This window comes from Balaenoptera borealis (genome assembly GCF_965194805.1).
Source record: "Balaenoptera borealis genome assembly, chromosome: 19".
Lineage (NCBI taxonomy): Eukaryota > Metazoa > Chordata > Mammalia > Artiodactyla > Balaenopteridae > Balaenoptera > Balaenoptera borealis.
In genome coordinates, this window is record NC_138878.1 from 53,681,386 (window position 1) to 53,695,619 (window position 14,234).

Consider the following 14,234-nt stretch of genomic DNA (forward strand, 5'->3'; position numbering starts at 1 on the left):
ACAGTGCCTGATACTTCATAAGTACTTGATAAACATTAGCTATTTGTTGTTAAGTGGTGGTTTGGAGCAATTCCCCATCGGCCTCCAATAGATCAGGAAAAATGGAAATACCGTGCTAATTGTGTTGAACATTTCCTAGTTTAAAAAAATGAGGTGCTCCAGGGAACTCTACTCAATGCTCTGCGGTGACCTAAATGTGAAGGAAATCCAAAAAAGAGGGGATATATGTATAGGTATAGCTGATTCACTTTGCTGTACAGTAGAAACTAACACAACATTGTAAAGCAACTATACTCCAATAAAACTTAAAAAAAAAAATGAGGTGCTCAAATGGTTTGAATAGGAATTCTTAACTAGTGGTAATTTAAATCCATTTGGGGCTTTCACTTTACCAGAAACCCCTTGAGATTGTATGTAAAATTATAATAGTTGTTAATATGCCATTTCTCTGGGAAGGAAGTCCATAATTTAATGAGATTATCAAACATGACCCAAAAAGATTCATATCCATTGGCCTAGAATCAAAAACTGTAATGTCTGAGAATGTTCTTTGAAATAAGAACTATATAAAATTAGTATCTATGGGAATTTTCTGGGGGTCCAGTGGTTAAGACTCCGCGTTTTCACTGCCATGGGCCACTGGGTTCAATCCCTGGTCAGGGAACTAAGATTCTGTAAGCTGCGTGGTGCAGACAAAAATAAATAAAATAAGGTAAGATAAGAGAAAATAAAATGTGTCTAATAATAGGAAATTATTAAATAAATCACATTCCATCCATGTGATGCGATTTTATGCCATTGGTATTGACTCATGGGAAGGAAAAGAAGTAAAATGATCAATTTTAAGCAATAGTTACAGTTTTGAACAAGATGACTCAAGACATTTTTAGTTATGTATGAATTCCTTTTAATAAACTAGGGATTTGTGTGACATTTTGCAAGGATATATCTAATATGAAAATTTAATTAGTTATTCAGTGGAGAAAGGAGGAGATAAAGCATCTGTTGTATACCAAATACTGTTCTGTCTGCTTTGGTATACTCTTTCTAAATTTGGGTATGCTGTTTACCTTCATTGTGTTCAGTAACAGGAGAAGGATTGTGAAGATCGCTTATCGTTTTGATGAACAGTAAAAGAACAGTTATTTATTTCTGCCATACTAATTTGTGTGTGTGTGTGTGTGTGGAACCCTCTCATGTCACAGGCCTATGACTCACATTTCTCTAAACAACTGGAAGGTACTCCCTCTCCCATCTATTTTATTTATATGGAAATAGTAATTTTTGTTTCTGATGATAGAATTCATGCAGGTTTATTGTAAAAAGAAAAAAAATACAGGAACCTAAGGAAGTTTTAAGAAGAAAATTTTAAATGCCCTTAGTCCCATCATCCAGAGTTAATGAATATTACAATTTTGATGTTTGTTTTTCCAAATATTTTTTTGTGCACTTGTGTACATATGTTTGGTTTGCAAAATAGAATCATAAAAATTGGTTATTTAAGGAGATAAAGATTCTCCAACACTTTGAAAAAGCAATCCAGTGCAGTCATAAGATTTATTATATTGTTATGCCTATGCAGGGTAAAAGGGAGTGCAATGGTTCCCCTCTAATTTGAAAAACTTTTCAAGAATTTACACTTCTTAGTTATGGAGATATTGATTTTTGTTAATTACTTTCTCAAGCCTAGTTCTAAAATTTATTGATGTTGTAAGAAAGACCAGTTGTGAAAATCTCAAAAAATTTACTGTTAAGAAAAAAGAGAAAGGGCATTCTAGTATTAAAATTATTAGAGGACTTCCGTGGTGGCTCAGTGGTTGAGAATCCGCCTGCCAGTGCAGGGGACACGGGTTCGAGCCCTGGTCCAGGAGGATCCCACATGCCGCGGAGCAACTAGGCCCATGCGCCACAGCTGCTGAGCCTGCTCTCTAGAGCCCGCTAGCCACAACTACCAAGCCCGTGAGCCACAACTACTGAGCCTGCGTGCCACAACTACTGAAGCCTGCGCGCCTGGAGCCCATGCTCTGCAACATGAGAAGCCACCGCAATGAGAAGCCCGCGCACTGCAACGAAGAGGAGCCCCCGCTCACCGCAACTAGAGAAAGCCTGCACGTAGCAACGAAGACCCAATGAGGCCAAAAAATAAATGTTCCTTAAAAAAATAATTATTAGAGATGATTTATCAAAAATTTTAAATTTTTAATTAAAAATTATTAAAGATAATTTTCTTTAATAAATAGAATGAAGGACATGTCATGTTTTTCATTTTATTCAGTGCTTATAATAAGCTGCTTTAAGTTCTTTATATGTATTATATTAACGATTCACAACAACCCTATAAGATACTGTTATTTTTTTGATGTGGTCCGTTTTTAAAGTCTTTGTTGAATTTGTTACAGTATTGCTTCTGTTTTTATGTTTTCGTTTTTTGGCTTCCAGACATGTGGGATCTTAGTTCCCCGACCAGGGATCGAACCTGCACCCCCTGCATTGGGAGGTGAAGTCTTAACCACTGGACCACCAGGGAAGTCCCCTAGATACTGTTATTCTCCAGTTTGTCTATGAGGGAACAGAGGCACTGGAAATTAGTAACGTGTCCAAAGCCTCCTAGCTGATAACTGTCAGAGCTTAGATTCACATCCTGCATCCTGACAGCAAAGCCTGTGTTTTTCATATGTGAGAGTCAATCACCTCCCAACATTGTGCATATTCTTTTTAGTCTGCCTAGTGTACTTGGCAGTTTATCATGGATATCTTTCTTCATTAATTAATATGAACCAGTATCATCATTATTAATAATTGTATAATATGCCAGCATACAGTGGAACATAATTTATTTAGCTTGTTGACTATTGTTAGGTATTCTTTTGGTTATAAATTATTCTTTGAAGAACTTCCTTGCATATACTTCTTTGTGTATACTTTTACAAATATTCCCTAAGGATAAATTCCTAGAATTGGAATTTCTAGGTTAAATTATCAGACATTTAAAAAGAACTCATATCATGCCAGATCCTGTGCTAGTGCTTGGGGAAAATACAGTAACTAAAATCCTTAAGTTGCTTTTTGTCTATCAAGGTAGATAAACCTCTACAGGAGTAAGACTAAAATAAAGTCAATGAAGAAGTCTGATGGCATGGCTTGGGAGTTCCTGGAAAGGAGACATCATCTGATTATAGCAAGCACTATCAGGTTGTGACCAAATAGTACCAAACCCATCAGATTTCTGTGGAGGTCAATGGATTTTATGTAATAAGCTTTTTCTCACAGTTTATTTTTTCCTCATGATGTTGATGCAGGGCGAGACCAACAGAACAAAGACAATTCATTAGCTCTTTGGAGGGCATCGTGACTAAAATGACTAATTCAGAACCAAGATAAATTCATCAGTCAAAAAGTTATGAGAAGCAGCAGAAACTTAGAAATCATAGAGTTGGTTCAGATATTGGGAGCTGAAATAAATTAAAAAATAGCAGCTTTTTTCCTCCAAGTTCAAGGGATGACTGCTTTAAAAAAATCCCTTTCACCTACTTGAAGAAAAACTTCCTGTTTATAAAATTTTTAAAAATATATATATTTCAAGGGTATATATGGCCATATAAAATTATGAAGTAAATGTAAGCAAAAAGAAGAAAATTAAGATCACAATGTAGAAATAAGCAATCTTTGCAGATTTTTTTCTGTCGATGCCTGTTAGTACCTCTTTATGCCAATATATATGTATACTTTACAAATATAATTATAATATCCATTTCATTTTATTTTTCTAAAGACTGCATATCTTGAATATTTTGTATGTCTGTGTATTTTCTAAAGCTTAAACTTATACAATATTTTACATCAACTATGCCTCAATCGAAAATATTATTTTAATAATAAAGGTTAGCATTTAGTGATTACTTTGCACATACATGAATATATAGATACATATAGGTGTTTTTACCTGCCATGACAGTATCACAGTACTCACAACTGTTGTTACCTGCATTCTTCAATCAGCAACATGTAGTAAACATATTTCCATCTTTCCTATTAAAGATCTACATCATAATTTTTATTTTTATTTATTAAAATTTTTTTAAAAAATTTTATTTATTTTATATTGGCTGCTTTGGGTCTTCGTTGCTGCACGTGGGTTTTTCTCTGGTTGTGGCGAGTGGGGGCTACTCTTCATTGTGGTGCGCAGGCTTCTCATTGCGGGGGCTTCCCTTGTTGTGGCTCGCGGGCTCTAGGCATGCAGGCTCAGTAGTTGTGGTGCATGGGCTTAGTTGCTCTGGGGCATGTGGGATCTTCCTGGACCAGGGCTTGAACCCGTGTCCCCTGCATTGGCAGGCGGATTCTTAACCACTGCGCCACCAGGGAAGCCCTACATCATAATTTTTAAATGGAAAGTTTTTTCACGCTATGGATGCTTTATAATTTATTAAATCTATTCCTTCTGAAGGATGCTTCAGTTCTGGAAAGGTTTTTTCCCCTAGGAATAATGTCTGTCAGCACACTTTTACATTTTTGTCCATATATACAATTATTTAATATTTTCTTTAATCCCATAAGTTAGAATTTCTGCATCAAAGGGTTTTCATGGTTTAAATGCTGCTTGTACCTACTTTAAATTTTGTGCAGTCTACAGGTTAGAATGTTCATATCCTTACAAACTTGCTAATATGGGCATCAGTACTCTTAAAATGAGGTTTAATATCTTTAGGTAATTTGATGTGCTATTTCTATTTTTTAGTGAGTCATACCGGCTCATGTTTCTCTCACTGGGACAAGAGATTCTGGGTTTCAGGGGCAAGAGCTAGAGGTGAAAGAGAGCTGACTTTGTGGTTAGAAAAATAAGGATTCCAAATGCAGCTTTGCTACTTATTAACTGAATTTCTGCAAGTGATTTCACTTCTTTTAGTGTGAATTTTCTGATCCATTGCATAGATAGGATAATTACAATACTACATAGCAATCCTGCAGATACAATTAACATATAAAATACCTATCATATAAAAGTCCTTTTTTTCTCTTCTGTTTTTTAATTGATGTATAATTGACATAGAACACTGTTTTAGTTTCAAGTGTACAACATAATGATTTTATATTTGTATATATTGCAAAATGATCACAGTAAGTCTAGTTAACATCTGTGGACATACATAGTTACAATTTTTTTTTCTTGTGATAAGAACTACTCTCTCAGCAACTTTCAAATATGCAATACTATATTATATATATATATATTAACTATATCACCATGCTATACATTACAACCCATGACATTAATTTTAAAACTAGAAGTTTGTACCTTTGCCCCCCCTTCAACCATATCACCCTCTCCACCCCTCCCATCCCCCCACCTCTGGAAGCTACTGATCTGTTCTTTGTATCTGTGAACTTGGTTAGAGCTTGTTGGTTTGTGTTTTTTAGATTTTACATATAAGCAAGATTATACAGTATTTGTCTTTCTCTGTCTGACTTATTCCGCTTAGCATGATGCGCTCAAAGTCCGTCTGTGTTGTTGAAAATGGCAAAATTTTATTCTTTTTATGGCTGAATAATATCCCTGTGTGTGTGTGTGTTTCACATTTTCTTTATCCATTAATCCATCGATGGACATTTAGGTTGCTTCCATAATTTGGCTGTTGTAAATAATGTTGCAGTGAACATGAGGGTGCATAAATCTTTTCAAATTAGTGTTTTCATTTTCTTCAGAAAATACCTAGTAGTGCAATTGCTGGATCATATGGTAGGTCTATTTTTAATTTTTTGAGAAACCTCCATACTGTTTTCCTTAATGACTGTACCAATTTACATTCCTGCCAACAGTGCACAAAGGTTCCCTATTCTCCACATTCTTGCCAACATTTGTTATTTCTTTTTTTTTTTTTTTTTGATAATAGCCATTCTAACAGGTGTATGATGATATCTCATTGTGGTTTTGGTTTGCATTTCCCTGACAATTAGTGATGCTGAGCACCTTTTCATGTACCTGTTGGCCATCTGTTATGACTTCTTTGGAAAAATGTCTATTTAGATCTGCCCATTTTTTAATCAAGGTTTTTGTTTTTTGCTATTGTATGGGTTCTTTATATATTTTGGAATTGATCCCTTATCAGATATATGAATGCAAATATTTTCTCCTATTCAGTAGGTTGCCTTTTCATTTTGTTGATGATTTCTTTGCTGTGCAGAAGCTTTTTAGTTTGATGTAGTCCCACTTGTTTATTTTTGCTTTTGTTGCCTTTACTTTTGGTGTCAAAAAATCATCACCAAGACCTATGTCTAGGCACTTACCTCCTGTGTTTTCTTCTAGGAGTTTTATGGTTTCGGGTCTTAAACATTCAAGTCTTTAATCCATTTTGAGTTCATTTTTGTGTATGGTATGAAATAGTGGTCCAATTTCATTCTTTTGCATGTGGCTGTCTGGTTTTCCCAACACCATTTATTGAGGAGACTGTCCTTTTCCCACTGTATATTCTTGGCTCCTTTTTGTAAATTAATTGATCATGTACACATGGATTTTATTTCTGGGCTCTCTATTCTGTTCCATTGACCTATATAGCTGGTTTTTTTTGGGGGGGTCGATATCATATTGTTTTGATTACTGTAGCTTTGTAATATATTTTGAAATCAGGAAGCATGATACCTCCAGCTTTTTTCTTCTTTCTCAAGATTGCTTTGGCTATTTGGGGCCTTTTGTGGTTCCATACAACTTTTAGGGTTGTTTGTTCTAGTTCCGTGGAATATTCCAGTGGAATTTTGATAGAGATTGCATTTAATCTGTAGATTGCTCTGGGCAGTATGGACATTTTAACAATATTAATTCTTCTAATTTATGAACATGGAATATCTTTCTATTTATTTGTGTCATCTTCAGTGTCTTTCATCAGTGTCTTCTAGTTTTCAGTGTGCAGGTCTATTTAACCTCCTTGGTTAAATATATTCCTAGTTATTTTATTCTTTTGATGCAATTATAAATGGGATTGTTTTCTTAAGTTCTCTTTCTTATAGTTCATTATTAGTAGATATAAATGCAACTGATTTTTGTAAATTGATTTTGTATCCTGCAACTTTACTGAATTCTTTTATTCTAACAGTTTTTCTGTGGGGTCCTTAGGATTTTCTATATATAATATCATGTCTGCAAATAGAGATAGTTTTACTTCTTCCTTTCCAGTTTGGATGCCTTTTATTTCATTTTCTTGTGGAAAGTCTTGACAAATAGATATGTGTTATTGTCTAACTGCTGAGAACATGAATCCACACCTCTTCAGCCTAGGTTGTAAGAAGCAGAATGACAAATGAAGTCATCCAGGAAAGCAATGTGGATGATTCTGATTGAAAATAGTGATGAGCCCAGAGGATTCTGGAAGTTATTGTTCTGACTGCAGGCAGGCAGGGCTGCCAGTGTAGTAATTTCTCAGTGGTAACGGCTGCTAGCATTAGTCCTATGAATTTCTCTCTTTGTATCTGTTTAATTTAAGCAGGCTTGTGAGATTTTGAAAGAGATTCTGGTTTAGATGATGTGGTCCCTTATCAGCCCTGAAATTTATAAGTAGGGATTAGATTTGTCCATACCTCCTCAAATTTCCGTGTGTGTGTGTGTGTGTGTGTGTGTGTGTGTGTGTGGTGGGGAGGTCCAGGGAGGGGAAAGAATATATTAAACTGAGTCGTTTTGAGAGTTCTGAGGCCTATCTCATGGCCCCCTTTTTCTCCCCCTAGCTCTGGCCTCTGTGAACTGTGCTTCTCCAGGCAAGTAAACCCCAAGGAGGACTGACCAGTTCTTGAATTTCTAAACCATGGCCCATGTAAGTTGCTGTTTCTTTCACCTTCTGGAAGTTAAGGTCCTATAAACTTTTCTTTATCCTGAAACTTTTTACTTATCAGAGCCCCATCTAAGGACCCATTTCCTCCAGATCCAGTGAGAGATGAGGCCAAATAAATAGTACAATGCCCTTCTTGTGAGTCCGCTTTTTTCCAGTCATTGTTCATGTATTCATTGAACAAATCATTCAGCATCTCTTATATGTGCTCAGTCTTCTGCTAAAAGCTGCAGTGGAGCAGAAATGAAATCCCTTTAGGGAGACGTTTCACCATCTCTTTTGAGTAGTTGAGAGAGTATGGGTCCATTTGACTGCTCATGGGAAAACGCTAAATTTTTCCAAACTTGAGTTTTCCAAGTAGGTGAGATTTGCTGTTGGTTGACCTCAGCCTCAGTACATGGTGAGATCTCATGCTTTATGAGGCTTTTAGGACTAGGTAGGATTATGGTTGGGTCTTGCATGCAGAGAGTTCAAGTATCTTCTCTGGAAATCCCTAAGAGTTGTATACCATTTATATTGGAACAGGATGAGCTAGTCTAGAATGACATCTTTGTGATTCTGGATCACCAGTATCCAGAATCTACATCAGTATCCTCTAACTCAGGAACAAGGAATGCATACAGTGAGGGATGGAAAATGATAGATAAGAAGATCATGCAGATATCTATTGCATAGACTATTATACAACCAATTTTTAAAATTTCATTAAAGAATTTGTCATAAATGGGGAAATGCTTATGATATGATCTGATTCAATGATGAACTTGGAAGAAATTTTTAATTGTATTTGGATCCTTTTCCAACATAGAGATATCATAGGAAAACTTTTTTAAAAAAATCTGTTCTTTAAGGGGAAAGGGTAGAAGAACACATTTTTTGAGAATTTGTGAGGGAGACATATAACAGGCAGAAGACTTATACACAGTATTTCATTTAATTAGAAAACTGAGGGACTTCCCTGGTGGTCCAATGGGTAAGACTCCACGCTCCCAGTGCAAGGGGCCCGGGTTTGCTCCCTGGTCAGGGAACTAGGTCCCGCATGCATGCCGCAACTAAGAGTCCGCATGCTGCAACTAAGAAGTCTGCATACTGCAACTAAAGATCCCGCATGCCACAACTAAGACCTGGCACAGCATAAATACATACATACATACATACATACATACATACATACATACATACTGATTATTTTTTTTTCCCAGATGTGTTTGGATAGTTAAGATATGCTAGAGTATACAAGAGGCTGTATCTGTAACAACAGGATCCTTCAGGAACATATAGGCATCCTGCTTTAAGCACACTCATTTCCTAACTACTGTGTTACAGGCTTCCAGCCCAAGCCTGTTTGCTTGCTCTATGATCCATTTCCTGCAGTATCTCTTCCATTTTTTTCTCTTTCCATCTTAAAACAAATTTTCTTTAATTTCAGTTGTATGGTTTGTCATTTCAGGGATCAGTGATGTTCAGTGATGTGTCCATAGATTTCTCTCAGGAGGAGTGGGACTACCTGGACTTGGAACAGAGGGATTTGTATAGAGATGTAATGTTGGAGAACTACAGCAACTTGGTCTCATTGGGTAAAGTTATCTGCCTCCAGAAATTTAAACTCTGTTCTCTGCAAAATTAGCTTTCTTCTCTGGAAATTTCAGGAATGTCTTTCAAGAAACTATATAAATTTCTGCTCCCTGTTCTCAAGGGAATGGTTTGAGCTTTTTTTGTTTGGAAGTGAGCACCTTCACTAAGCATATTCATCTTTCCCATCCTTATGAGGCCTTCAGGCCTTCCTTAATGATGAAAGGACTGGGTTTGAAATCTGGGTGATTTACAACCTTACCAGTGTCAAAGAAAGCAGGCTTCACTTTGTATCTGAACTCAGAATTGCTATAGGTGTTTTGTTGTTTGTTGGTATACCTATAAGGAAAATAGCTAGACCTTATATCTTGGTTTTTCTCTGACTCTCAGATGAACACATAATTTTTTTAGTGGTAAGTTGTATCAACCGGATTTATTTACAGTTCAAGAGAACTCATATCTTATATTAATAAACAAACATATTCACTCCAACCTACTTTTATGATTAAAAGTTAAAAATCCAAGAACTTTGCATGTAACATTGTATGAATATCCTAAGAAAAAACAGTAAATGCCTCAGGAAACTTCTTATTTTCCTCTCATTAAAATAGCAATTATATGATACAGCCACTGTGGAGAACAGTATGGAGGTTCCTTAAAAAACTAAAAATAGAACTACCATACAACCCAGCAATCCCACTACTGGGCATATACCCTGAGAAAACCATAATTCAAAAAGAGTCACGCACCACAATGTTCATTGCAGCACTATTTACAATAGCCAGGACATGGAAGCAACCTAAGTGTCCATCGACAGATGAATGGATAAAGAAGATGTGGCACATATATACAACGGAATATTACTCAGCCATAAAAAGAAATGAAATTGAGTTATTTGTAGTGAAGTGGATGGACCTAGAGTCTGTCATACAGAGTGAAGTAAGTCAGAAAGAGAAAAACAAATACCATATGCTAACACATATATATGGAATCTAAAAAAAAAAAAAAAAAAGAAAAGGTTCTGATGAACCCAGGGGCAGGACAGGAATAAAGATGCAGACGTAGAGAGAATGGACTTGAGGACACAGGGAGGGGGAAGGGTAAGCTGGGACGAAGTGAGAGAGGAGCATTGACATATGACACTACCAAATGTAAAATAGATAGCTAGTGGGAAGCAGCTGCATAGCACAGGGAGATCAGCTCGGTGCTTTGTGACCGCCTAGAGGGGTGGGATAGGGAGGGTGGGAGGGAGATGCAAGAGGGAGGGGATATGGGGATATAAGTATACATATAGCTGATTCACTTTGTTATACAGCAGAAACTAACATAACAATGTAAAACAATTATACTCCAATAAAGATGTTTAAAAAAAATAATTATAGTAAATAATAGCTAATAAAATATATGTAGCACTTAGTGTATATTCTAGGCAATGTTTAGGTATGGATATATATTAATATAACCTGCACAACAATCATGTACAATAGGTACTATAATTATCCCTATTTTATAGGTGAGGAAGATAAAGCATAGTGGTAACTTGTCCAAGGTCGCACTACTGGGTTATGGCAAAGGCAAAATTTGAACCCAGATGTCTATCAACCACGGTTGCTCTCAAGAAAAGGAGTACTTGTGTGAATATAAATGAAAATAAGACCTTTTCCCTCCCTCTGCAATCTCCATTTCTTCTGTAATATTAACATGATTTTTTTAATCATCTCATTTTTCTTTGTTCTGAAGGCTTTATCAATTACCATTTGACCTATAGTTTATTAAAACTTTAACCAAGACTGAATCAAAGTAATTTTGAATTTATTTTTTATTTCCATGTTACCTTACATTTCTTTTCTTCTGTCCAGGATGCTTCGTTTCTAAACCAGATGTGATTTCCTTATTGGAGCAAGGAAAAGAGCCCTGGAAAGTAGTGAGGAAAGGAAGAAGACGATATCCAGGTAAGTGAGGGCTAATAAGATAGGGGAAACCATCACCAGAGAAAACTGCCCTGCTAGTTAGGGAAGAGGCACACCCTTCTGATGTTGTTTAGAAAGCCCACTTTGAAAGACCATGGCCTAAGGAGAAAAGGTCTGAGACCCTGGGAGCAAATTAAGGACTTAGCTGGGGTTACTAATAGTACTACTGTATCCTATTTACCACTCTCCTTTTTTTTATTGTTGTTGTTCTCTCTAATTTTCCTCCCCTTTGAAGGGGGCATGAGGTATGGAAAGGTGCTCTCTGTTCCCAATATTATTCTATCTATATTTTCATTTCTTCTTTTGCATGTATAGATAGATAGGCAGACAGACAGATAGATCGATCGACCAACTGGGCTCTGAGCTAGGCACTATGCTGGACACCATCAATACAGTGGTAAATAAAACCACTAGAATCCCTGTCCCTATGAGGATTTACCCTGATTTACAGAAACATAGTAACTGTAAGTAAATAGAAAATATGTTAGGTAATAAGGGAGTACTATGAATAAAGGTAAGCACAGTAAGGGAATAGAGAATGGTATGGGATGGGAAGGCTGTTTTAGTTATGGTCAGGAAAGCCTTTCTTCCCTAACTTTTCTCATAAAATTTAAAATGGGAAATAGAAGACTATGGAGATGAGTGTGCTTGACGTGGTAATAATATCATACGTTTTATCAGCAACTGAAGTTTCATGTGAATTACTCTAGAAGATAGATCCTTAGTTTACAGAATATCATTTTTATTTACCTTTTTCCATGTATGTATATATCTACCTTCATGTCAGGAAGAAACATGAATGTAATAGACTATAGGGAAAATGATCCCTTGGTTTAGCTTCTACCTCTGTGCTATTTTCATCTCTCTTTGGACCTTTTGTTAAAAGAAGATCCTTAAAATTCTTGATATAGAGATATATGTTGTCACTTTATATTTTGCTCTGTGTTATATTCAGGTCTGACAGAGGAGGCTCATTTTAGGCTAAAAGCTCTTTTGTAACACCAGGGCCATTTCAGTGCCCATACTGTTTATAAGGTTATATCTTCTGATTCACTTTCTACCAAAGGAAAGAAAAATATGCTGTTTTTCCCAATCCTAACTTATTTTCTATCATCTGATTAAGTGATATTTACAACTGTTAATACTACAAAAATAATGAAATACAGTGGTTCCAAGTGAATAAGATAATATCAGTTTAGTCAGGAAATATTTAGCCAAAATAACAACTGTTGATTCAAAGTTAGACATCTTAAACAAGGTCATTATTTTTTTCCTTTCCTTTTCTTTCTTTGTTTCTTTCTTCCTTTTAGTAAGTTTTATTGAAGTATAAATGCATATAGAAAAGTGGACAAATGAAGGAAGGTTTTTTTGAGGAGATGGTATTTGAGGAGAGATGTGAAGTAAGGGCTCAAGCCATTTGACTCTAGAGGAAGAGCATTCTGAGCAGATAGAAAAGGCCTAAGGAAGAAGTTAGCTTTGCATGTTTGAAAGCCATTATGGCTAGAACATGGGGGAGAGGAAGGGAAAGTAATAAGAGATGAGATCAGAGTTAGTCAAGGGCCATATAATATAATCATTAAGAGAAATTGGAAGCTATAGTCTGCTTTCTGTTTTAAAATGATCCCTCTGGTCAAGTGCAAAAGTAGGAAGGACCAGTGTGGAAGCAGTTTCAGTTCAGACTGGAAGTAATGGTGGTTTGGATAAAGATGGCAGCAGTAGGAGGTAGTTAGAAGCTGTTAGACTCAGGTTATGTATGAAGGTAGTGCCAAAAGAACATGCTGATGGACTTATAAATGCAGTAAGTAAGAAAGACATATCAAAGGAGGAGATAAGGGTGTTAGCTTGAACAACTAGGTGAATGGAAGCACAATTTACTGAGGTAGGGAAGATAGGAAGAGCAGGATAGCAGGTAGACGTTGAGAGTTTCTGTTTTGGATATTTTAAGTTTGAATTGTCTTTTATTTTTCCAGTTTTAGATGTTGAGTAGGCAGCTGAATATGTATATACACATGGAGCTCAGGGAGAGGTTACAGCCTGATGTCCATCTGGGTGTCTTCACTTTATGGTTAAAATTGAAATCTATGGGTCTGAATGTGTACATCTAAGGAACACATGCAGGTAGAAGAAAGCAGATAAAGAGAAGAGGCCTAAAGACTGATTCATGGGGTACTCCCCTATTCAGACGTTAGAAAGAGGGGGCCGCAAAGGACATGCAGAAGGAGCAGCCACGATAAAAACAAAAGAAAATGTTTCAAAATGGAAGGAGTAGAGAATGAGGACTGAGAATTGACCCCAGATTCTGGCAAGATGGAGAATGCTGGTGACCTTGTCAAGAATGATTTTAGTGGAGTCAGGGTGAAAACCTGATTGGAGTGACTTAATAAGAGTAGGTAAGGCAGTGATGAGATGGGTGTAAGACAACTCTGGAAGAAGTATATATGAAGGGAAGCTGGGAGATAGAGTTGGTAGTTACACTGGGGTTTTGGGTTATAAGCAGTGTAGTTTATGGTATGCAATAATAGACCATGTTTGTGTGCCCATGGGAATGATTCTGTAGGTGGGGGAAATTGATGCAGTAGAGAGGGCATAAATTTGGAAACAGTGTCCTTGAGGTGGGAGTGGAGGAAGGGGATAGGATCCAGGGAACAAGAGAGAATTAAAGGGAAAACAATGTAGTTATGAATGCAAGTAAGTTGGTCTGGGTAGTGGCGAGAGGACAGCGTATTCTTCTATTGTTATTTCCTCAGTGAAATCAGAAAGATGATCATGAATAGAATGAGGATTATTCAATGGTAGCATTCACTATGGCCTTATTCAGGATGTGACTAAAATTGATAATTTCAGAAGTACAGTTCCTTGGATGTTAGGTTTTATTATTTTC

General features: G+C 36.4%; 1 protein-coding gene across 2 annotated transcripts in view; it reads left to right on the plus strand.

The window, feature by feature from the left end:
• Positions 1–14,234, plus strand: part of ZFP82 (ZFP82 zinc finger protein) — a 41,284-nt gene that overhangs the window by 1,214 nt on the left and 25,836 nt on the right. For both annotated transcript variants that reach the window (XM_082367383.1, XM_082367384.1), the window contains exons 2-4: positions 7,711–7,796; positions 9,262–9,388; positions 11,243–11,335. In XM_082367383.1, the coding sequence (XP_082223509.1) occupies positions 7,788–7,796; positions 9,262–9,388; positions 11,243–11,335 (229 nt within the window). In that variant the 5' untranslated portion in view covers positions 7,711–7,787. The remainder of the gene's footprint in view (positions 1–7,710; positions 7,797–9,261; positions 9,389–11,242; positions 11,336–14,234) is intronic.